We start from the raw sequence: 26,806 nt of genomic DNA, 5'->3' as shown, positions 1-26,806 counted from the left end.
TTGGTAACTGGCCCGTTTAGGAATCTGAAACCCTTGAGCTTGGTGTTACAACACCTACATACAAACTTTAATCAAAAACACCAGGTTGAGCAGCTAAAGTATCTATAACCACTCAATTTGAATGTACCATACAAACCTCATTTACAACATGTCTTAAATTTGGTATCATCTTCATCCAAATATTAACACCCTCAGCATTTCTAATCTTGATTAATGGTACTATCAACCACTAAGTTTCTTGATCTCTTCCACCTAGCTTATCACTTACATTGCATTGGATACCAGGCCCTATTGATTGATTCTACCTTCTAAATACATCTTCATGCCCCAGCCAGCTGCCAAAACAAAATACATACATACATACATACATCTTCATGACCTCCTCACTTTTCACCTGGATAAACATAAACTGACCTTCTAGCTTCTATTCTCACAAATTCCATCCCCACCCCAATACTGCTACCAGTTCTATTATTAAAAACTAAACATAAAAATGGTAAACATGAACATCCCTCTTCTGTCAAAATCACTTCAGTGTTTTCACTTTGTATTCAGGCTCAAATCTAACCTCCTTAGATCAAGTCTTTTATATGCTGACCCAGGCCCACCTCTTCAAATTAATTATTTGACATGGCTGTACATGTACAGCAATATGCTCCAAACTTACAGATTCTTTCCTCCAAGTTTCTTAAATGGTTTAAGACTCTCACAAATATATGAAATAACATTGGTAACTAATTTAAATTTTGCAGTGTCAATGGACTCGGGCTAATCTGACCCACCTCCAACACTGGGAGGAAAAAATTACGATAGATTGCCTTTTAAAGTAATACTGCCTTTTAACTTAAAATTTAAAAAATAAGGAAGCAACTCAAATGTGTAGTATGAAAATCAAGTACCAATATTCAGATAAACACTAAAACTCATATTGTCAGAATATAGATAAAAAACTTGAAATAAGGTAAAGTTTAAAAATAACTACTTTCAGATCAATTTAAAACAACATATAGAAATTTCTTTAAAATGGTGATAAAATGGGCATAATACTATGTAGTACTTTTTCACTTTTTTGTACTATAAAGCTAATGTTCAGATCCTCGCACCTACCATCTGCCAAAAAATATTAAAAAATAAAAAAATAAAGCTAATCTTTATCCAATAAAGACTGGCTGAATGTCTAATATATTGAGCTTTATTCCTAGGTATTAGAGACACAAAGAAGCCTCAATAACTGACAGATGTGTAGAGGATATAGGAGACGTAAATTCAAAGCAGTGTTGTCAGTGCTAATATAAATATAAATAAACATAGGTACAGTGGTGGCACAAATGACAGAACAGATACTTCAACTTAGGTGAACTGGAGAAAGTTTCACAAAGAAGACACTAAGTTGCGTGGTCTTGAGAAATATGAGTTCACTAGACAAGTGGAAAGTAGAAAATGTATTATAGCCATAAAAGTATAAAACAACACTGCCCTTTGGGAAATTATCAGTACTTGGGTGTGTCTAGAGCTTAGGAACTACCAGGGATTGAACCTGAGAAGTTACACAAGATCACAAAGTGCTCATGCTAAAGAAAATTTTAAATCTGACATTAGCTTAGAGATAATCTTCAGTGTACATCCAATATACAAGCCTACACAATTGATATTTCTATTATACCACTTAGAATACACGCTTTAACACATGCCTCCTCCTCTACACTTCTGACCAATTTGAGGGCAAGACCATTCACACATAACTTCTTTGGGCCTTTAGTCCTACAACTTAAACTGCATATCAACTGGTAAACAGCAAATACTAAATATATGACTTTGGTGGGGATGGGGAGTTAGGTAAAAGAAAATATTTCAGGAGTTCTCAAAGCAGTTATTCAAGTGAATCAGTTTGGTTATATAAAATATAACTTATTTACACAAAGACTACTGATAAATTTTCTATAAACTGATAAGGAAAGTGGTTCTCAAAATATTAAGTAAAAAACAGTAGATTATAGAGTAGTGTGTGTAATACAATCTTACTAATTTCTTTTATAAGCATATATGCATTTTTAAAAGCCTAGCGGGATGCTCATTTAAAAACAAGATTTAAAGAACATATCAAGAACTTTGAGGCCACACTGTCTAGGTTCCAACTAGATTCTTACTAACTCTTGTGACCTTATGCAAATATTCTGATCTCTCTGTGCCTCCACTTCCATAAAATGGGGATAACAATAATACCAACCTCACTGAGTTATTGTGAGGCAAAATGAATTATAAAGTACTTAGTACAGTGTCTTGGGTATGGCAAATGTTATATAAAAGTGTTTCCTGGGCATAATTTTTTTCTTGCCATCAGTAAAGTTCTTATGATTATAGATTTTACCTAGAGTACTTTAAATCACAGAAGAATTAGTCTATGAAAAGGTACTATTTTTGGCCTATAAGGCTTTTAAAAAAGTACCTTCATATTCATCCATTCAATAAATATTTACCCAGCATTTCCATATACTAAGCCTTGTGTTAATAATGTCTTTTAGCAAGTGTCTCCCTGAGTCATTACATCCTAGAAATCTGCCCAGCTCCTCCATTTCATCGAAAACAGAGAGTATATTCAGATCTACAGGATTCCTATTTCTAACCTGAGTCTGGATAACAACTTCTACGTTTAGCAAATTTATCCACAGTACTTTACAAATGCTTAACAAAGTCTTCTATTTTTTGAAGTAAAGAAAAATTCAGGCTGGCCAATTAGCTCTGTTGGTTAGAGCATGGTGCTGATAACACCAAGGTCCAAGGTTCAATCCCTCTACTGGCCAGCTGCTAAGAAAAAAAAAAAATTAAAATTAAATGATACTATCCATAACAGAAAATCATGGTGGAAAATTAAAATGTAACGATACTTGATTATCAGGCTATAGATAGGACTTAATATATAAATACATTCTTCACTGTTTTGAATATAAAGTGTTACATGAATCACAAAAATGTGTGTTTATATTAATCATTAAGTTATTTAAAAAATAAGCATACATTATGTGCCAGGCACTGTGCTAATTTAGTACCACAAACAAATAAATCAACTTACATTCGATTTTCTCATTCCGTTACTACTCTGAAATACCTTAGACAAGACAGGATTACTGTGTTTCCTCATCTATAAAATGAATAAGGAGAACTTTCTATCTAAAAACAGTAAAATTCCTAAACATTTCATAAGGCATATGGAAAAATGTCAAAATTAAAAAGTGTATAAATTGTGATTACCTAGCAAGAAAATTTATTCCAGTTTCTATCTAATAATATCTTAAATAACATTTCAAGACAATTATAACACCAATATTAGGAATTAATTACCTGAGAAATCAAAGATATTTCAAATATTGAATTTTTCCACCTACCTCTGAAAATGATGACTATATAGCTGTGTTGGAATACCAAGAATACGATCATATATAGCTGTAACTTCTCTCAGGTTTCCTTGTTCATTTTCCCAGTTTATATACATTTCCCACAGTCTGTCAGATCGGAAATCTGTTCCTGCAGCTAGAACAGCATGCTCAAAAGTTCTGAAAAATTAAATTACTCTTTAGTTACCTTACCAAGATTAAATCACTTTAAAAATATTATTTCTAAATTTAGAATACAATGCTAAATTCAAAAAATTATATTCAGATGCTTCCTATGCAAGCAGAGATTAAAAGGTAGAAGGAATAATAGAAAGTGTACAATACCTGCTTTAAAAAAGAAAAAAGAGGGCCGGCCTGTGGCTCACTCGGAAGAGTGCGGTGCTGATAACACCAAGGCCACGGGTTCGGATCCCATATAGGGATGGCTGGTTCACTCACTGCCTAAGCGTGGTGCTGACAACACCAAGTCAAGGGTTAAGATCCCCTTACCGGTCATCTTTTTTTAAAAAAAAAAAGAAAAAGAAAAAAGAAAAATATAAAGAGAATAGATAAATGTACTTTTTATGTAATTTATCTTATACAAAATTACAATGCAAAATGTATACATTGTAAACAGGTAAGAGTGACACAGGAGACAAGTATTTGTTAAACTCGAAATGTCTATTGTATAGATTCATTTAGGGTAGAAGACAAAACTAAACCAAGTAAGAATTTACAGAGAGGCACATTTTACCTCAATTTAAAAAATACTTTCTAGCAAAAAAACCAAAAAAAAAAAAATCCCCAAAACAAAGAAAAAAAACCTCTCTAAAAAGGGATCTAGCTCAGGCCGGCCCGTGGCTCACTCGGTAGAGTGCTGTGCTGATAACACCAAGGCCACGGGTTCGGATCCTACATAGGGATGGCCGGTTTGCTCACTAGCTGAGCGTGGTGCTGACAACACCAAGCCAAGGGTTGAGATCCCCTTACTGGTCATCTTTTTAAAAAAAAAAAAAAAAAAAGGGATCTAGCTGATTCATAAGGTAATGAGAACTACACATATATTCTGAAATTCTCAAAGGACTCTCCCAATTCTAAAATTGTGTTATTAAAGTTTATTACAAAAACAAGTACTATATTTTAAAATAGCTAGCTCATTTCAAGAAATTTCTGTAAACAGTTTTAATCACAGGATTTGATATCTCAACAAGATAAAAAACTTTTAGATACATATTTTATCTTAAATAAATATCTTAAAATCAAGAGAAATTTTTCAACAGTATAAAACTACACACTCCCTAAATTAACCTACAACTTTAACATAATCACAATCAAAAGCTCTAATGAATTTTGGGTGGAAGAGGAAAATCAAATTCTAATATTTGTCTAGCATAGAAAAATGCAAAATGTTTTTGTAAAAGGACAACGCAGCACGGCAGTGCGGCAGGCATTTTGTTGAAAGATATCAAAAGAAACTAAAAGGCTACAGCAATTACAAGTATGGCACTAGCCTGGTAACAGAAAAATGGACCAACAGAACAGCGCCAAGAAAACAAAAACAGATCAACGTGTGTGTAAGAATTTAGTATATGAAGAAGGAGATGTTTTAAATTAATGCAGAAAGGTTGGACTATTCAATAAAGGAAAAAAATAAAATGTTAATGTCTATCTCACAACTGATACAAATTAAATGCCAGATGAATGACCAAAAAAAAAACCTATTAAAAAATTAGAAAAAATATAGGAATTATACATTCTTGGCAAGACAAGCACAAAAGTCAGAAACCAATATAAGATTAAGAATTAAACCACAGTAAGGGGAAAAAAAACCTCCATATGATGACAGATACCCTATAAACAAAGTTAGAAGACATGTCAACACTGGAGGAAATATGTTTAATATATAGAGATAAAGGATTAAGAGTGTGTGTATGTGTGTGCATGCATGCAGGCCTGCACACATAGGCACACATATGCATGTTTGTGTGTAAGGTTTTCAAAAGAATAAAGTAGATGTTTCTGTCCCTACAGAACCCCAAAATGATTCAGGAAATTAACGTATAGGACACTGAGAAAGTGTTGGAGAGGATAATAAGAAGGTGTTAAAGTAAAGACAGAATGTTTAGAAGAACATCTGCATAATAAACTATAAGAAATCTTCAACCTCCTGCCCAGCTATGGGATTTCAGAAGCTATGTTGCATTCCCAAGGCAGATCAGATGATCCTTCTCCGAAAAAACTAGTTGGTTCCGGAATAAGATATAAGGATACGAACACTGGGAATCTCCCAGCAAAAACCTGAGTAGCCACCTGATCATCCCACTGTGCCCCCCAGGCCAGCTAACAATGCTCCATAAAAAACAGAGAGATGGGCCGGCCTGTGGCTCACTCGGGAGAGTGCGGTGCTGATAGCGCCAAGGCCCCGGGTTCGGATCCCATATAGGGATGGCCGGTTCGCTCACTGGGTGAGCGTGGTGCTGACAACACCAAGTCAAGGGTTAAGATCCCCTTACCGGTCATCCTTTTAAAAAAAAAAAAAAAAAAAAAAAAAAAACAGAGAGATTCCATACTATTTGTTAATATCTAATCTTTAACACGAACAGAAACCCGGAAACCAGACATTTCAGAGATGAAAGCAAGTAAACAAAAAACTTCAGAGGAAACAAGACAGTGCTGTGAACAGAGGAAAACTTCAACTATCCTTAATAACCTCAAAGAAGTAATAAGATATGCAGCCATGAAATAAGAATAGGAAGTTATAAGAAAAGGAATGTTGAGAGAACAGAAAGATTCTTGGATATTAAAAATCTGATGGTAGATGCTAAAAAATCCTCAAAAAGCCAGACTAAGTCTAAGAGATGAAAAATAGGAAGGAAGAAGATAAAATGCAATGATGAAAACAGGAGGGCCAACATCCAACTATTAAAAACAGACAGACTGGTCGGTTAGCTCAGGTGGTAAGAGCACAGTGTTGTAACATCAGGGTCAAGGGTTCGGTCCCTGTTCTGGCCAGCTGTCAAAAAAAATTTTTTTTAATTAAAATAATTAAAACAACAGAGAAACCAAAGGAAGGAAATTATCTAAATAAGAATATCCAATAACAACAAGGTCAAGGGTTCATATATCCATACCAGCCAGTTGCCAAAAAAAAAAAGGGAATCCATAAAAAAAACATTTCTAAGACCAGATAGACGTAAGCACCCCATATTGAAAAGACCCACTAGGTAAGCACAATAAATGAGAAAAAGAAAATCCACACAAAACCATCATTATAAAATTTGCATTATATACAAAACAAAGAGAAGATTCTAAAAGCATCCAGAGATGAAAAACAAGTCATAGAAAGAGAATTCAGAGGAAGATACAAGACTTCTCAATGGCAGCACCAGAAGTCATACAAGAATGTATAGTGCCTTCAAAGCTCTAAGGAAAAATTATTTTCAACCCAAAATTCTATATCCTACTAAATCTTAAAATTATTTTTTCATCCCAAGCACCCTTATCAGAAAGTTATAGGATGTGTTCCTCTAAACGATGGGTATAATATCAATAAAGAGTGGGATCTAATAAATTCTAATAAACAAGGCATGAAACTCAGGAGTGAGGTAAAGACATCTCCAAGAATCACAACAATGACGAAATCCCAAAACATCTATTGTACAGCAAATCTAGAAGAGAGCAATCAGTCTAGATTACAGAAGACAGTGTTCCAGGTAGGATAGCTCCAAGAGGGAGGAGTAATAATGTTAATTATTCTTTTGACTTACAGATTATCTAACAGTCTGGTTGTGTGGAAAGTTATATTTAAAGCCATTTACAAAGCTGTTAGAGGGTACAAAAAATCTTAAAATTAGACAAATGGGAAAAACGGGGACTGGGGGAGGTAATTAACTCCAGGAAAAACAAAAGGCTATATATAAAAGTACATTATGATGGAAAATATCTACAGCTTTAGAATGACTTAAAAACAAAACAAAAAAATCCCACTGAAACAGCTTTACTGAGACCTATCTTGTAGCTATATTGGAAAGATAAGATATGGGAAGACAGGGTATAAGTGAGCTAAAATTCTCATCTACCATAACAGATACAGGATGCCTATAACTGATACAGTAAGAAAGAAAGCAGGATGGTGCTATCACACAGATGATAGAAAATACCAGAAGAAACAGCTAAAATATTTGAAGGGAGGTAGAGGGACTGTTTTTTCTTACAAGTAGTTTAACACTAAGTGACTTTTTCAACTATATGCACATACTTTGTTTTTGAAAACCAAAATCAAAAATACGTTAACAAATTCCCATAAGCAATAGGAAAAAGACAACCCAATAGAAAAATGGGCACATGATATGAAAAAACAATTTTAAAATGCCTCATATAAGCCTATGAGAAGATTGTAAATCAGGATGAGCAGTCTAGGTATACGCAAATTAAAACAAAGAGATACCACAGAAGTTAAAAAAACTGTGGCACCACTGTGGGAGAATGACTAACTTCACACACTATTCTTGAGAGTTTAAAGTTGATACCACTTTTCAAGGAACGTTTGATAAAACTTAGCTCTGTATTCCTTTTGACAGAAGTACCATTTCTAGCATATTCTACAAAAATATTGACTTGTACAGAGATGTTCACTGCAGCTCTGATAATTTCCTATACATAAGGATTGGGTCAAATAAAATATAGTACTTTGACACTATAAAATACTTTTGCAAAGGTTAAAATATGGTAAAAGGTTAAAAGGTAGAGAGAGATTCCAAACCATTCTGTTAAATAAAAACAAAGAACAACATGTAAAATACACACACAAATATGTACATCTACATATATCTGAAAGAACGCACACCAAGCCATTAACTATGAGGGGAGTGGAGTATGTGGAATGGAGGAGGACTTTATTATCTGCATTTTTCTTATAATCAAGCATAAGTTTATTGCATGTATCATTTTTTAAAAAACAGTGGAAAAGAAACATAAAAGTTAAAATTCTAGCTTAGCATTCATGAGTAGTTCTATTATTCCTATCTTCAAATACATTTGAGTATCAACATTTCACATACCCTCTTATTGTACTGTTTGTCTCAGGATCACCAGGCTCCAATGTTTCTTTTAAGAAGTTTATATAATGTATCCAAAGGTCAACACTAAGAGGAATGGCTTGAAGCCCCCGCCGATAAACCTAAGAAGAAAATAACAAACTGTACTTCAAATATTTAATTATTTCTTAAAAGAGAGGCAACACTGTGTTATCCGGTGAACCTTAGAAATACTAATTACTGGAATTTTGTTTAAATAATCTACCATTACCATTTGGGTGGAGGTTGGATAGAACATGGCAATGTTCTGATCCCCACGTGCAGAGTCTTGATCTTCAAAGCGCAGCAGTCCCTGCATTCTGACCGGGTTGTGTGGGCAGGCTTTGGGTTACAGACCATAGGGCACAGACCCATTAGAGCATCAATGACAGCGTCTGACCAAAAATGCAATAAGACGTAGCAAATGTGACTAGCAAACCAACTATATTGTTTGGAAAATGAGAAATAAATGTAAGTGAGAGAAAAGCCCTGCCCTACTTGTTAAGCTGCAGTGTAATACAGAGGCTTGCACTGCAAAGCTTGACAAACTGTAGAGGTTTAACGCACCTGCCAACAAAGAGAGAAAATATTAGCTACAAATGCCACAAGAGTGACAAATGCAAATAAAATACCCTACAAAAAATGTTTGACCATAAATGGTAGGTACTGCCAGCCAAAAAAAAAAAGCCTTTGTTTTGTTATTAATTGGCTTACAGTACCTAATGGAGATAACTCTATTCAATGATGTACGCACCTCATCGGATTGTTTAATGTTGTCATGCCGCTTTTCAAGGTCTGCATACTTTTTCCAGTAACCATAGCAATACGGATAGTGTATGAAAAATTTGTCAAAAGCTTTCCTGGCAGCCATCAAGTGATTCTGTTGAAAATAAAACAAGGCATTTAAAGATCTTGGGAGTTTTTATCAAAAAAATAAAATTTTATTATGTTTTCAAATGTATTATCACACACACACCCACAAAAACAACAAATTTTGGCTTAAAAACACACACAGCTGCCCTTTTTCCTGTAAATGCAATTGAAGGAAACTAATTTTGTCAAACAGCAATGTAACTTCTTATTTCAGTAATTTTACATGCCCCCCCACACACCCTGTTTATTACAGAACATTAGGTTTTGACTGTACTGACTCTCCACAATGTACAAATGCTGTTAGTTATTTTTTTCCAAAGCTAAAATGTATGTACCTAATGTTATCCAACAATCTAAAAATTATGTCAACTTTAATTCCAAAACATTAAGGCCTAAATTGACATCACTCGATTAATTTGTTCCTTCTAATACTATTTAAATAGTTACTAACCTCCTGTTCTACATACTGAAGCAAATATACCCAGCCTGTAAAATCTTGAGGATTATTCTCTATAGTTTTCCAAAATTTTTCATATTCTGGAGGGAAATTTGCTTCTGTTTCTGTCACCGTCACTGGAAGATCCACAGCATTCACCACTTCACTTTCTTCTGTAGATGCATTCACACTGGGAGAGCCATCAGGTGACTGTTCCATTTCCGTAACATTCATAATCTCAGTACTGAAATCAGCCGACTGTTCTATTACTACCTCTGAACTGTTGCCTGTGCTGCCATTACTAGAATCTCTGTACTCATCCATGTGAGAATTTTGCATAGCTATTTATTTTGTCTTTAGTTAATGATCTGTGGAAACACAAAAAAAAGAGAAATATCTTCCAAATGCTAATAAAATTAGTTGGTATCAAGAACACCTTTTAAAAGCCCTATTTAGATATTAAAGAAATATATTAATTTGATTCTTGATCTCTCCCGTAAGTCATAACCACAAAGTTTATTAGTTTCTATATTATAAAGAAAATTATGTAACATAAATTCTTTACAAAACTGCAATTTTTTTCTTAGGTGTTTGAACAAAAATTAAATAATCATGAATTTAGTTCTTTCATTCACAAAACAAGTGAGTAATATGCCTGCTCCCTAATGAAGCAACTATATCTAAAATTCAGTGTTTCTTGGCTAGCTAAGAATATTAAATTCAATGCTCAAATGCTATCTTGCTATCAATCACTATCTTGCTATCTTTAATATCTGTTCCAGAGGCTAAAAGTAAAACTGACAAAACAAACTCCGGTCATGGATATAAACACATCACTTAGCTCAGTATAAAGTTTTAGAAAAGGGAAACTCATATTGCTAAAATATATCTACATATTTTACAACAAATTTTAAATCCTGGCAGCTAGATTTCATTTTTATTACAGAAGATATAAATTACAGTTTTAAAAAATTAAAGAATGGTTTTTAAAGTGAATAAACGTTATTTAAAACATATTTAAGAAAGATTTACCATCTGGATCATAAGTGCATATTTTAAATTATGTCGTCTAATTTTTAAGTCCATAAGACAATAAGAAATTATCCCTTTAAGGTAGTATCACAGTATATTTTCATAGTTAGTTTAATTAACCTCTTCTAAAAGTTTAAAACTAAACAGACCTTAAAAATCATTTCCTCTTAAAATATACTCAGAATATACTATTACTTAATATAGAAGTGTAATTAAAAGATGATTAAGACTATTATGATAATGCAAAAGAATAAATGAAAATGATTAATAAACATATGAAAGAATCCTATCTTTATTAATAATAAAGATGTAAATTAAAATAACACAATATCAAATTGGTAACAATTAAAAAGATAACTTTCTTGGTTGGCTGGTTAGAGTGCAGACTTATAACACCAAGGTCAAGGGTTTAGATCCCTGCACTAGCCAGCTGCCAAAAATTTATTTTTTAAAAAAAGGTATCTTTCGGGCCGGCCCGGTGGCGCACTGGATAGTGTGCCGCTTGGGAAGCGCGGCAGCGCTCCCGCCCGAGGGTTCGGATCCCACATACAGACCGGTTCCCACTCACTGGCTGAGCGAGGCGCGGGAGCAACACCGAGGGTTGCGATCCCGTTGCCGGTCCCCGGTCCGGTACGGGGGCAACACTGAGGGTTGCGATCCGTTGCCGGACACGGAAAAAGACAAAAAATAAAAATAAAAAAAGGTATCTTTCTGGAAGACATTCAAGCAAAATGTTCCAACTGGCAATTGTACATATTTTACACTAAGTAAATAATCGACAAAAACATCCATCCAATACACTTATTATAGCAAAAAGGGAGGGAGTATTAAGAAGATGACTATTTTAATAAACGTATATTCATATAATAGAATTATAAACAATTAAAAAATATATACATATTTGTGTTGATACTGAAAGATATCCACTATATATATATATATATATATATATACACACACGTACACATGCCCACACAACTGTATACATGCACACACAGATCTGTAAGGATTTACACTAAATAAAACAAAAATGTTTATAGGTGTTAACAGTTGTTCTCCCTACAAAAGTGGGATGAGTGCTTTATTCTTTTGGCTTATTTGTAATTATTTAACTGAATTGGGGGAAAAGAGTTTTTGTTATTTTAAGAAAAAGCCAGCTGTGGGTGGGCTGGCTAAAATTTTCTTTTGGAATCTTATGACTACTTTTTAAAATCTGGCTTTCACTGCAGTCTACACAGAAATACTCAAATCTAGACCCACACAAAAGTCAATGAGTAAGCTGTTTAAAACACATACAGATTCCTTGGCCCCAACTCCAGTGATTGTGAGGTCTAGACTAGGGCCCACAAAGCTATACTTCTATGAAGTTCTCTAAGTAATTCTGAGAAACAGAAACTTATTCATGTGTGAACTCTGAACAATGGAACTTCTGGATCAAAAAATAAGTGTATTTTAAATTTGGAAAGATGCTGACCATTTACCTCTAGGAAAACTAAATTTAGTCATCTGGCAGACACTTTTAGTTGCCTATCCAATAACCCCTCTCACCATTTTCCTTACAAATAAAACACTGATTTTGTTCAACGCAGCAATATACTTAATCCACATAAAGGATGAGACTGAAACTGATACCTGCTGCAGAGCTCTGGTAAAGCTTTTGCTTTTCTGATAAAAAGGGACAGTCGCAACTACTGTGGTTCTTCCTTCTACTACTTTATTCCTACCTTGAGTTTGAACATATTTGAAACAACTTATGTCCATGAGGGAATCAATAAGAGACTGGCCAACAACACAAGAGAAAATTTTTGGCCAGCCCTGACACCATCAAGCTGCTATCACAATGCCAGCTTCCTACTGTGTGAGAAAATAAATTCCTTTTTGTTTAAACTACTATCTATAGTTTATACTACAGACAGATTTTCTATTACTTGCAGACAAAGTGCATTCCTAACTGATCAACCCATTAACAGCCCATGAGATTGTCCATTTCTCCATCTCCCTTCATCAGCACTAGGTAACATGAAACTTTCAGCACTAGGTATCATGAAACTTAAGTTTTGCTCATCTATGAATACCTCATTTTAATTTTCATTTATGAGAGAAGTAACATTTATATTTTTTTCTTAAATGCCTTTTCACATCTTTTGTCCATATTTTCTTCCGCATTACTAATTTTTTTCTTTCTTATTACTTTGCAAAGCTCTTTGTAAACTAAGAAAATCAGATCTCTGTAAAAATACATAATGAAATATTAAGTTTGTCTTCTTGCTAGTTTTATGTTTTGAGGTGTGTGTGTAAGACATCCTTTAAATTGTCATGTAGATATGAAATCCAGATTTTAAAACATTTTCATCATTTCAATACACAGTATGTCACTATGGAATACTACTCTGCCATAAAAAAGAATGAAATACTCCCATTTGCAACAACATGGATGAACTTGGAGAAACTTATGTTGAGCGAAATAAGCAAAGCACAGAAGGATAAATACCGCATGTGCTCACTCATATGTGGGAGCTAAGAGAGAAAGGAAGGAAGGAAAGAAAGACCACAGTAGTGCCATAGTCTTACAGAGGGAGGGAACATTCCTAGGGCTACAAAGTGGAGTGGGGGGGGGGGGTTTGGGGGATAATTGGGTGAGGACAAGGGGTAGAAAACTAATTTCTGGTAATGGGTATGCCCCCAGTATGAATCTGGCCCTCACATCATGGACAGCAGGGGTGACAATTAGCTTTGTATCTCATGAATACTCTTAATAAATAAATTTTTTTAAAAAAAGAAAAAAAAAAAGGCCAACAAATCACTTGTTAATTACGTACTTTTACTATAAAGAAGTCTAGAATTGTGATATAAATTGTGTATAATATATAGCCTCTGAAAAACAAACCTATAATACTTGCAACCCACAACTCTAAAAATATTGTTTACTGTGAACAATAATAATTTCCTGGGGAAAAAAAAAAAGCAGTATGAGGCTAATTTTTTCCTAACAAAAGATAAATTCAAAATGTTACATCAATACACATTCCGAGTCTGGGTGCTACTGGAAAAATAAACTATAACCAGGTGAATCTAAGGAATAGACAAAAATATGAAGAAAAAAAGGGACATGGAGGGAGGTTAGACGGGAACAAAAAAGTTTTCAACGCCTGATGTATGTCCAGCACAGTATTACATTCCTTGTAGAGATACATGATAAATGTAAGATAAGGTCCTCAGTCTCCAAGGTTTATTAACTAGGTGGAAAGAGATCAAAAACACAAAAACCAATTATTAGACATAAATATATACTGAGGTAAGTTAAAATCTCAAATGAAACAAAGTCAATGATAGCAATCTAGAAAATCTTCATGAAATATAGAACTAGTTCTTAACTTTGAAAAATTACAGGCTTTAAATAATTGGAAAAGAATGGTAAGTTATTCCAGAATGAAGAACAACCCATCTGACTTCACAGAACAACTTCTGACAGTACACAAGAAGTGGAAATTACTGACAAGAACTTAAGGTAGACATAGATTGATCAGAATAAAGAGAGTTTGTATTGCAGGGTAAGAAGCAGAATAAGTAGGGTGCGGCCAGATTATCAACAGAGGAATTAGAGAAGAAATGACACAAAAAGCAAACCTAATTGGTACATAATAAAGGAGAAACCAAAGTATATGAAGGAGAACCCAAAGTATTAGACTACCAGAAAAATCCCCTTCTATTTGAATGACTTTGATTAACATCATTAACTTTTCTAAGTTTAAACCATTTCAGGGCTGGCCCGTGGCTCACTCGGGAGAGTGTGGTGCTGATAACACCAAGGCCCCGGGTTCGGATCCCATATAGGGATGGCTGGTTCGCTCACTGGCTGAGCGTGGTGCTGACAACACCAAGTCAAGGGTTAAGATCCCCTTACCAGTCATCTTTAAAAAAAAAAAAAAAAAAAACCATTTCAGACCTTTGGAAAAGGTAAAGAAACTTCTCAATTTATTTTGCTCTCTTTTCCCCCTCCTTTAAAGAAAAGAAACATTTCAAGATTAATTTTCCACATGCAAATTAGCCACTAGTTTGTGGGGTTTTTATTTCATAACTAAATTTAAAAAAGATTGTTAGCTGATACATTCTGAATCATATACTACCTACCCTATTCTAATTGCATACTTAAGTGGAACATAAAAGTTTCTTCTGGCATCAGCAAATTTACCACACCCCTAAATCTTCAGACACTGTCAATTACTCCACACCCTGCAATCACAGTGTTGTAAAAAGAATTAAGAACATCAGCCATACCCTTAAGGAGATCATTTTGAAGATTACTTCATAAATCACAGGGCCAAAAGAAGAATACACTTAAGTTATTTTTTACTAAGTTATTACAACATATTCTTTATGTCAATTACTAGCTCCTGTTTATGCTTAATAACAACCAATAACCTCCAACTAGCAACATAAAACAGCAAAGAGTAGAGAGTAACTATTAAAAGGAAGAAAAGGACAGTGTGGTACTGACATAAGACAGAAAAACAGACCAACAGAAAAGAATACAGAGCCCAGAAATAAATCCGCTTGTATACTGCTAAATGGTCTTCGACAGGGTGCCAAGACTACTCAATGAGGGAAGGACAGTCTCAAACAAATGGTGCTGGGAAAACTGGATATCTACATGCAAAAGAATGAAGTTAGGCCCTTTAATCTTACTCCATATACAAAAATTAACGCAAAATGGATTAATGACCTAAACGTAAAACCTAAAACTATAAAACTCCTAGAAAAAAAAAACAGAGGAAAAGCTTCATGATACTGGAGTTGGCAAATGGTTTCTTAGATATAACACCAAAAGCACATGCAACAAAAGCAAAAAAAGACAAATGGGACCACATCAAACTTAAAAACGTTTGTGCATCACGACACAATCAGCAGAATAGGTAACCTACAGAATGGAAGAAATACTTGCATATCATATATCTAATATGGGGTTAATATCTAGAATACATAAAGAACTTTTACAAGTCTATAACAGAAAATTAATAACCTTATTAAAAGATGGGCAAAAGACTGAACAGACATTTCTCCAAAAATCATATACAGACAATCAACAAGCATGTGAAAAAAAAGACTCAACATCATTGTTAGAGATAAAAACAACACCACTGGGCCGGCCCGGTGGCGCACTGCTGCAGTGCGCCGCTTGGGAAGTGCGGCGGCGCTCCCGCCGAGGGTTCGGATCCCACGTGCAGACCGGCCGCTCACTGGCTGAGCGAGGAGCGGGGGCAACACCGAGGGTTGCGATCCCGTTGCTGGTCCTGGTCTGGTGCGGGCGCGACACTGAGGGTTGCGATCTGTTGCCAGTCACGGAAAAAAAAAAAAAAACACCACCAACAACAAAAATAATAATGATTATCAGAGAAATGCAAATCAAAACCACAAAGAGATATCATCTAACACCCATTAGGATAGCTACTATAAAAAACAACAACAAAAACAGTTAGCTCAGTTGGTTAGAGTGCAGCCTTACTTCGCCAAGGTCCTGGGTTTGGATCCCCATACCATCCAGCCACCAGGGGAAAAAAAAAAAAAAAACAGAAAATAACAAGTACTGGTGCATATGTGGGGAAACTGGAACTCTTCTTCACCATTGGTGAGAATGTAAAATAATGCAACCACTATGGAAAACAGTACGGCAGTCCCTCAAAAATTAAAAATAGAATTACCATATGATCTTGCAATCTCACTTCTGGATATATAGCCAAAAGAATTGAAAGCACCATCTCAAACAGATAACCTGTACACCCATGTTCATAGCAGCACTATACTCACAATAGCCAAGAGGTGGAAGCAACCCAATGCTCATCAACATGTAAATGTGTGTGTGTGTGTATATATATAAATATATATATATATATGTATATATATATATATAAATGTATATATATATGTATGTATACACACACATATGTACACAGTAGAATATTATGCAGTCTTAAAGAGAAAGAAAATCCTGTCACATGCTACAACATGGATGAACCTTACTTTGAGGACATTATGCTAAGTAAAATAAACTGGTCACAAAAGACAAATACTGTATGATTCCACTCAGAGGAGGTATCTAAAGTAGTGAAATAATAGAAAGTAGCGCGGAGGTTATGGGGAGGGAAGGGTGAAAAGCAGAACTGTTTGTTTAAGGGTATAGAGTTTCAGATTCACAAGATGAAAAAGTTTTGGAGATCTGTTTCACAACCATGTCAATATATTTAACACTACTGAACTATACACTTAAAAACAGTTAAAAATGGTAGGCTGGCCAGTAGGGTCAGGTCGTTAGAGGGCAGCCTTGTAATGCCAAGGTCAAGGATTTGGATCCTAGTACTGCCAGCTGCCAAAACAAATAAATAAATAAAAGGTTATAAATTGTTAAAATAGCAAATTTTATGTTATGTGGTTTTTTACCGCAATAAAAAAAAGACATCTAAAATTATAAATAAATTAGGAAATATAGAGTTCAAAACATAAGAAAGTAGAATTTACAGGTCTTTCTTTCATCTGTTAAATATTTAAACAAGCAAGAGGTCACTGGCCTGAGTCTGTCTCAGTACTTTGAGTTCCTATGTAACAAAATGCAACCCAACTTAGTATTTAAACCAAAATCTAACTTACGAATCTAATTTCTGTAACAGATAGCTGTGTCTCAGCATTCACAAGTAGCCAACTGATCAGACCATATCCAAATAAGGCAAATGCCTGGCTATAATCATTCAAGCTTTTTTTGTATTTTATTCTCATGTTCCATCTATATATATTCACTGCCTACATGGCAGACCAGAGCTCTCTGAACCTCTTCTGGTTCTGACTGCTGCCCAATTCATGAATAGTTCTTTGCTCAAATACACTCTGTTAAATTTAATTTGTAAAGTTTTTTTTAAATAAGTCATAAGAAGATAAAGTATAGTATAAATATTAGAAAGAACAAGGTGAAGAGAAATGATTCCTACTTCTCTTCCATAATAGCTGTGTGATCCTAGGTCAGTCTTAACTTTTCCCACTTCTAAATGGGACTAATAATACAGTCAGGTGCCATATAACAACATTTTGGTCAATTACGAACCACATATACAATGGTGGTTACAACAGGCTACACTACCCTAGGTGTGCAGCAGGCTACACCATCTAGGTTTGTGTAAGCACATGCCATGACATTCGCACAACAAAATGGCTTAACTGCATTTCTCAGAACATACCCCCATTAAGTGACGCATGACTGTACTTACATTATTTCATATGGTTTTTTGTTTTTTTTTTTTTTTTTTAAAGATGACCGGTAAGGGGATCTTAACCCTTGACTTGGTGTTGTCAGCACCACGCTCACCCAGTGAGCTAACCGGCCATCCCTATATGGGATCCGAACCCGTGGCCTTGGTGTTATCAGCACCGCACTCTCCCGAGTGAGCCACGGGCCGGCCCCTTCATATGGTTTTTAAGAAAATTAGATGAGATAAAAACATGTGAAAGTCTTAAAAACTATAAATTCCCATAAATGAAAGTATCACTACAAAATGTTGAATTCCTTTGAAACTGATATCCAAACTTAAGATTTTATAGTTTAAAATAACTAAGGAAAATAAAAATAACTTCATGATGCACATAAATTTTTTGCAGTAAAAATTTTAAGAGAGAAAAAAGCTATTAACTTTGACTTCACAATACTTGTGGTCAACACAGAGTTATATGAGGTATATCTTATTTCTTGATTTTTCAATTTTAGACCTTTTTTTTTTTTTTTTTGGCTGTCTTTCTAGAGATTAGGATTTAGCTCTTATACCAAACACTTGTACCACTTCCCTCTATCAGTTTGGGGTTAAATCCTTATTCAGGTTTACATTAGTATGCTTATGTAAACATTTTTTTCAAGCTGAGCTATCTTGTATACTATAATTACATTTCCTTGCTTCTACGTCTTTTAAATCTTTCTTCATTACTTTCATTTGCTTTGTTGTCTTTGAAAACTGAAACCACACCCTCCAAAGCTCTTTTAAAAGTCCTTCAAAAACAATGTAGCATTCTTACTTATCAATGCTTTTTTCCCTTCTGGAGACATCCTTTCTGAAACCATCTTACATTCTATAGCAATTTAGACTGGTTTGTCTTGTCTAAGTGTGTCTACTTATTTTCACCCAAAGAACTCCTTTTACATAAGTGATGTGCTTTAATGTGAGTCTTTTCCACTCATTCTGCAAAGCATTCATTGGGAAGTCCTATTTTAATCTAGATATTTAAGCCATTTAATTCTTAGAAGTGTTTTATGATTCTTTTTGTTTTGTTTTGTATTGTTTTGGCAGTTGGCCAGTATAGGGATTGAACTCTGGACCTAGGTGTTATCAGCACCATGCTCTTATCAACTGAGGTAAATGGCAGGGGAGCCCGTATTTAGTTTTTATTTGATGATTCTCTCTCCTTGGTTTTCTCTCTTATCTCTTTCTTAAACTCATATTACTCAGATGTTTGACCTCTTGAAATGATCTCTACTTTTCTTATCTTTTCCCATTCCTTTGACTCATTCTGAGATATTCTCTTATCCCTTTTACTGGATTTTTATTATATGCATCAAATTTTTAATTTCCATTTCTTATTCTCTGAACAATCTTTGTATAGTCTCCTGTTCCTGTTTTACTGATGCAATATCTCCTGTTATCTTTCTATAATTCACTTCAGATTTTCTTCTGTTCTCAACATTATCTGCTTCTTCTGAGTGTCTTTTTACTATTTTGGTCTCTCAAGAATAGTGACCTTCAAACTTGTGTTTAGGAAAAAGTGTCAAACATTACAAAGCTGGATTGGAAGTTAGACAGGGCTTGTCAACTGGTGGACCTCAGTGCAGGACGACATTCTGTTGAGGGAGGGAATCCACTAAATGTCAGCACTGTACATCTTTTCCCTTGGGTTAAGTTTCTCCAAAGATCTTTCAAATTAGAAAACTATAAGCAAGGCAACCAGCATTCTGGGAGCAAAGAAGACAGATGGGGCTGGTGATCTCCCATTCAATATGAGAAGCTTCATTCAATTCCCCATTTTCATTAAGATACTTCACCCTAACTCAACTCCCACTAGCTGTGCCAAAGTTTCTATAGTTCCACCCCTGTCAAATAATAACCATCCAGTTTTTCACTGGCTATGCTAGATGGAGAAGGAAAATCTAGGATCTTAACTATACCAAACTTTGAACCAATCCTATTTTTAGTTCCAGTCAGCACTCTCATCTTCAGAGGCTACAGTTAGAAATAATTATTTTTTAAAAAGCACTTGGGAGAATTAATAACAAACAAGGGTGTTCATTGCAGCATTTTCTAAAAAAAAAAAACCATTTGTTGGTATATTAATCAGTCCAGCCCAAATCACTCCAACGATTCTCATAATGACCTGGTTGCCACAACCAATGGTCAGTCTTTATCCTACTAGAGCTCTATTAATCCTCTATTCCCTTCCCTTCTTCTTGGATTTTTTACATCTCCAAGTAGTAAATCCATCATGATACCACAGTCTCCCAATCCCCTTACCTTATTTATAATCTTTCCTCCTTTTTGCTTTCAAAGTATGTATTTTGTATTATAGCACTCCTATAACAGTTGAAATATACAACCATTATTTGTGTTTACATGTATTCTCATAATTTATTAGACCATAAGCAATCAAGTGTGACTTCTTCATTCTTCCCACTACCAAATCTCCCAACCTAAAGGCATCTGTAACCAAACCCTCATCCTTCTCTTGGTCACAACAGATGAAGTATATCTGCTATCAAAGGCCAAACCCAGGAACTCATGACTTGGATCACTTCTCCCACCCATCTTCTCAAGAATTTGGCTTTTTAAGGTGTCTCCACTCTCCCCTTACCAGTATTTCTCAGTGTATTAGATTACTTCCATTAATATTCAAACGTAAAAATCTCTCCTCTTTCATATAACAATTTATAACATACATACTACAATACTACAACATAGCCAAACTTAAAAATTACTAAAAAGTAACCATAAATATGTTAAAGATTTGGACTTTGTTCTAAAGACAATGAGAAGCCACAGAAGTTGTCTAAGCTTCTTATCTTCACTTCTGCATACTCCATTTACTCTTCAACGTAGCTTCGAGGCTGCAATCTCTTTGTTTATAAGTCCAGTTGGACACTTTCCAATTCACCTTTCTGACCTACTCTTCACAGCATCCAACAGTAATGATGACTTCCTACATGAAAGATTATCTTTTCTTGCCTTTTTTGACATATCACATTCACCTAGATTTCCGCCTACGTTGGGCTGCTCCCTTATTCTGAAGACCCTTTTTTCTTCTCACTATCCAATAAGAATTAGCAGTACCCAAGGCTTTGTCCTCAGCCTCTCCTTTTCCCAGTCAACACTCTCCCTGGGCTAACCATGATCTCTTCTTTAACATACTTTCTTCACTTGGCTTCCAGGTCACACCTCTCCTGGTATTACTGTCACACTATAACTACTTCTCTGAGTGATACTGTCCCAAAACAGAATGGGTGCTCCTCTTCTATCTGATCTTTTAATGTTAGAGTGCTCCACGACTCAGTCCTTGGTCAACTTCCTTTCTCCAACTCCATTAACTCCCACTTTCATAGACTCCCAAATTTCTATCTCCAGTCTAGACCTCTTTTCCAGACTCCAGAGTCATATATCTAAAGGCCTAGTACACACCATCTGTACATAGGTAGTCATTTCATATATTAAAATGTCCCTGAGTGAATTCCTGATCTCTTTCCCAAAACCTGCTCTATCCACAGAATTCTCTATCTCCACTAATAGAAACTCCCTCCTTCCAGTTGCTCAGGCCAAAAATCTTGGAGTCATCCTTGACTTTTCTTTCTCTCACACCCAACCAATCTGTTAGGAAATCTTTCAAATATATTCAGAATCCTATTTCTCACAATCTTCATTCAAGCCACTTATCTTGCAGCTGGAATACTACTATAGTCTTCCATAACCTTCTATAGGCCTTCTACTTCTTCTCTTGCTTCCCCTCACCCCCACCTCTGTCTCCAGTCTATTCTCAAACAGCAGCTAGTTACTTTTTAAAAACATAAATCATACTATGTCACTTCACTGCTCCATCTCAGAATAAGTCAGTGTCCTTTCAATGGCTCACTCTCCCACCATTTACCTCTTTGACCTCATCTTCTACTACTCTCACCTCTCTCACTCAATCCCAGCCACATTGACATCTTGCTATCCCTTAAACAGAACACACTCTCCAGCCTTAGAATCTGTGCACTACTGTTCTCTCTGCCCAGAATGATCTCCCAGATTCCTACATGGCTACCGTCCTCACCTCCTTTAAACCTTTGCTGAAATGTCATTTTCTCAATAAGACCTATCTGAGCCACCCTATTTAAAATTATAACTTGCTCCCATCCCCAAAATACTATTTCTTCTTTTACCCATAGAATTTATTATATTCTAAACAGTGAATAATTTACTTATTTAGTATACCTTGCTATAAGAATTAACCAGCCCATTTTTTTTTTTTTTCGTGTCCGGCAACGGATTGCAACCCTCGGTGCTGCGCCCGCCCCTCGCTCAGCCAGTGAGCGGGAACTGGTCTGTATGCGGGATCCGAACCCTCAGCGGGAGCGCCGCCGCGCTCCCAAGCGGTGCACTGTAGCAGGGCGCCACCGGGCCGGCCCCTAACCAGCCCGTTTTTATTCACACTACTATTGCTATAGTTTAAATAATCATTATCTCTCTACTGTATCAGTAATTTTCAAATTGCAGATTGCTTCAGTTTCTTTTCCTTTTTTTCAAGTGGAAAACAGAATAGAAAAATTTTTATCACAATGCTTTGCACATAGTAGAACTATTGTTTCATGACATTTTAATGCAATTATGCACACACGTGCAATTCAACTATTGCAATATTGAGTTGCCTGGCACACAGAAGACACATTATTTTTGAAAGAATGAAAGAATGAATGAATAAAGGCATGTCATCACGTACTGCTATGACTCAATTACTAGCTATTAGTGATAACAATAAGAGATGCTATTTATTGAATGAATATTTTGTTAAATGCCACTTTCCCAATTTTAAGAATGGGAAACCAAAATTTATTAAGGGTAAGTAACTTGTTCAAGTTTACATGGGTAGTAAGGAACAAAACAGGATACTACCCCATCCTAACACCAAAATTCTTGCCTCTTCTCTACTTACTTCTATAGCCCAGACATAATACTTCTGTATTTTTTTTTTTTTTCCTTCAATTCTGTCCTTTCAGCTTTGGGACCTTAGTGTATGTGGTTTCTTCTATCTGGAACACTCTCCCATTCCTCCTCCCCTATCCCCACATTCCTACTCAGTGCATTCCAACTAACTAAAGCCTACTTATTCTTCTGGACAAAGTTTAAATATCACTTCCTGTAAAGTATTCCCACACCCTCCAACCAAGTTAGGAGGTTGTCCCCAATTATGCTCCCACAGCATTCTCTCTTTTTCTCAATAGCACAAATCACATTTATGTACTTGTTCAATGTCTATCTTTTCTACTAGATTACAAGTTTCTTGACCAGATCTGTCAATATGGTATACCTGGAGGCCTCATACAAATTCAGTACATTGAGTAATGAACAAACAGCATCACAGTTCTTAGTCACCCATATTAAAACCTGGTATACTATTTTCATAACCAAATGGAAAGTGTTAAGTGCTTGGGCTTTAGAGGCTAACAGAAATTAATTAAAGATCTAGTCTGGCTACTCATTACAGAACTTAGAGCAAGTTACTTAAACTCTCTAAGCCTCCTGTACAAAATAATCACACATACATTGCTATAAAAATGAACTATCCTTCTTTTCATTCATACTACTATTGTTACAATCGAAGTAATTATTTCCTCCCCTCTACATCAATGTTTTTCAAACTGCAGATTGCTTCAAACAGCTTCCGTTTTTTTTTTTTTAATGGAAAAACAGAAAAAAAAAATCAGAATGCATACACACATTAAGGGCATACTGTCGAAACAAACACACAATTCGACTATTGTTTACTGGGCTGTGATGTGAAAGGCAGTCCAAAAATCTGAATAATATTACAGTACTACTGCTACAGATAAACTACTTTTACTAGAATATTAAATTCAATAAGAAAGGAGCCTTGTTGGTTTTGTTCACTGCTGTGTCCCAAGAACCTAAAACAGGGCATGATACATAACAGCACAATAACTCTCTCTGAACAACTGAATGATACTTAACTTTCCAAATGTATTAATCTTACAGTATTTCTCCTCATTGCCATTTCTAGAGCCCATTACCTTCTTCAGGCCTGAGCCTTGGTACATGCTGTTCCCTCTGACTAACAAAACTCCTTTTCTCAACTCAAAAGGTAATTGATACCTTTTTTACTACATTACATTTTCTTATAAAATCAGATGACAGGCATAAAGTACACAGGTATAAAAAAGAAACATGATAAATTATAAAGTGAATATGCAGTACATAAAAAATACAGTTCTTTTATATCATACATCTAACTTTTAGTGTAGTTACGGTAAACATTAAACATATGACTAACGATTCAGCACACCTTAAAACTTCAAAGGTCTTTTAGAGAATGTCTTAAGTGACCAACACATAATTAAAAATGGGACAAGTGGGGCATTTGACCTAATGACTTCTTTTTTTACTCTCTGTATGCCCCTTAAACCTGTAGAGGTACTCAAAAATTACACCATTGGTTATTCTTTTTCATAAATACAGCAATATATAAAACGCTTAAGTCATCACAAAAGACTGAAAGTCAGGAGTTTGGGTATTGCAAAGGAACTAGCCTTGCAATCCACAAACCACTCTTTGCCTCATCCACAAGCCAATTTGAAAATTTGGGCTGTAAGAAGAAAAGAAGCTATCATACCCACTGTATTTGGAGTATAAAAAATAATGTTCACTTATTTAAGGGAACCACACCTAAACTTAAACCACACTTCATTTAAACCTTTTGAACCTTTTTCCAAGTTTTCACATACAAGTATTAAACACATATTATGTTCCAGAAACTGGACTTTGTATACATATTTACATAAATGTCAACCATCATCTTTAGATCTTTGGAAAAAAATTACCATTTGTCTGGAACTACTAGTTTCTTCCTCCTTTGGCTATTAAAAAAAAAAAGTCCTATGTTTTATGCAGAATTATTTGTTAACATATCATAGAAGGTTCTGTTCTTTCTTTTGAAAACAACACACATACAAGATTTTTACCATTTGACCTGTAAAATCCTTTTTCTTATTCAACTATAAGGTACACAAATAAAAATATTACCAAATATTCTGAAACTAGAAAAATTGTGCTTTTCTATTCTCACTTCAAATATCTCAATACCACCTACTAATTAGACATCTTTGGTGAACCCCTAATTATTTCAGAGTTCACAGCTTCTAAGAAGAACTAAGTCTTCTTTGGGAGAACTCCTTTGGGTCACTTTATCCATACCAGAAAGTGAACAGTGGAAAGTTCCAATTTTTGCAACTCTAGAATGAGGTTATAAATCTTGGGGGAGGAGGGGAACCTGACAGTAATTGTTTGTTTTTTCAATTCACTTAAGCTCTCACAGAGCCCAAAACACTTTTAAGTTCCAACATGAGCATCATACTTGCCCGTATGAAACTTGCTTTCTTAAGCTTCACCATTTCCAGCTGTGGAAAAGTTTAAAGTATTTCTGAACAGATTAGTTCAGTTGCCAAATAATCTGAAGTCCTCATATAGAAGGCAACATGAATATCAAACTAAAAAGTAATATCTGAATCTGCATAAAAGTATATAGCATCATCAATAATACATTAAGCAGTACTATTTATTAACTTCAAGTATTATCAACTTAAAGATGTGATTTTGGAGCGAGAAAAAAACCAGTGCTGGTCTCTGATTACAAAAGATAAACACTGTCAAACAGATTTCTTTAAAAGATCCTAGGGCCGGCCCGAGGCTCACTCGGTAGAGTGCGGTGCTGATAACACCAAGGCCACGGGTTCGGATCCTATATAGGGATGGCCGGTTTGCTCACTGGCTGAGCGTGGTGCTGACAACACCAAGCCAAGGGTTGAGATCCCCTTACCGGTCATCTTTTTTTTAAAAAAAAAAAAAAAAAAAGATCCTAATAAGATCTTTGATGTTTGTTTGTTTTTTTCTGTTTCTATCCTACCTCGCCAAAAGGTTTGGTTGATTTTTGGTGTGCTACGACTCAGGGTCCCAAAAGTGTTGTTTATGTAGTCAGAAGGCGCCCTACGTGGTGCCAAAATGCTTTATTAACAGAATTTGTACTATATCTTCCCAATCCTCTGGCAGCTGCTAATGAGCCCCTTTCACTTCCAGTCATCCCTGCCACACTGGTTTCCAGCTCTTGGGGAAGGGTTTCAGACTCACACCCCAATCTCTTCCTAAATCCAGGTGAAGGAGGCCCACACTTCTCCGCGCGACTTAATGCACCCGTCAAGAGAAACGTTTGTCTAAGAAAAAAAACCTCGCAGCGCTCCACCCAACAGGTGGGAAGGAGAAAGAAATGGGCAGCTGGGTGCCGAGTCCAAGCCAGGCCTCAAACAGGGCGGGAGAGGGAGGCCGCGGCTTGAGAGTGGTCTGAGACACAGCAGGCCCCTTCCCCGAGTATCACCCCCTCCGGCCAATTCCAAGGCGCCCGCCCCAGCTGACCTTACGATGGACGTCACTGGATGCCATGAGCCGAAGCCTGGGCCAACCTTGCCGAAGATAGCACTTCCACCGCCTCAGTCCTCACAGCCACTGAAGCAGCCGCCTCCAGTGCCACGGCCGCCTCGTCGAAAGCACGCTGCGCATGCGCCGGAGTCCCGGGAGGCGAAAGTCACGTGGTTCCGCAGCGCGCCAGCCTCACCCTCCCCGGGATCTACGCTGCCCCGCGGCCCCAGCCCCGCCCCCGCCGCTCGCGAACGCGGGGGACAAGGCGCTTGCCTGGGTGGCCCTCGCTGGGGTTTGTCAAGCCAGAAGACGGTGTTTAGGGCC

The 26,806-nt window shown here is 35.9% G+C and overlaps 1 protein-coding gene across 6 annotated transcripts in view; it reads right to left on the bottom strand.

The window, feature by feature from the left end:
• Positions 1-26,626, bottom strand: part of PRPF39 (pre-mRNA processing factor 39) — a 35,473-nt gene extending 8,847 nt beyond the window's left edge. The window contains exons 1-5 of one of the 6 annotated variants that reach the window (XM_008568697.1): positions 26,480-26,626; positions 9,771-10,123; positions 9,201-9,326; positions 8,432-8,550; positions 3,384-3,551 (exon numbers count right to left, since the gene is read on the bottom strand). In XM_008568697.1, the coding sequence (XP_008566919.1) occupies positions 3,384-3,551; positions 8,432-8,550; positions 9,201-9,326; positions 9,771-10,094 (737 nt within the window). In that variant the 5' untranslated portion in view covers positions 10,095-10,123; positions 26,480-26,626. Of the gene's footprint in view, positions 1-3,383; positions 3,552-8,431; positions 8,551-8,678; positions 9,327-9,770; positions 10,124-26,479 lie in introns of those variants that run through there. The other 5 variants (XM_008568702.1, XM_008568701.1, XM_008568703.1 and 2 more) reach the window with 5 other exon arrangements.
• Positions 26,627-26,806: the final 180 nt, after the last annotated feature.

Source organism: Galeopterus variegatus, unplaced genomic scaffold (assembly GCF_000696425.1).
Source record: "Galeopterus variegatus unplaced genomic scaffold, G_variegatus-3.0.2 Scaffold432, whole genome shotgun sequence".
Taxonomy (NCBI): Eukaryota; Metazoa; Chordata; class Mammalia; order Dermoptera; family Cynocephalidae; genus Galeopterus; species Galeopterus variegatus.
This window is presented reverse-complemented; position numbering and strand designations above follow the sequence as displayed.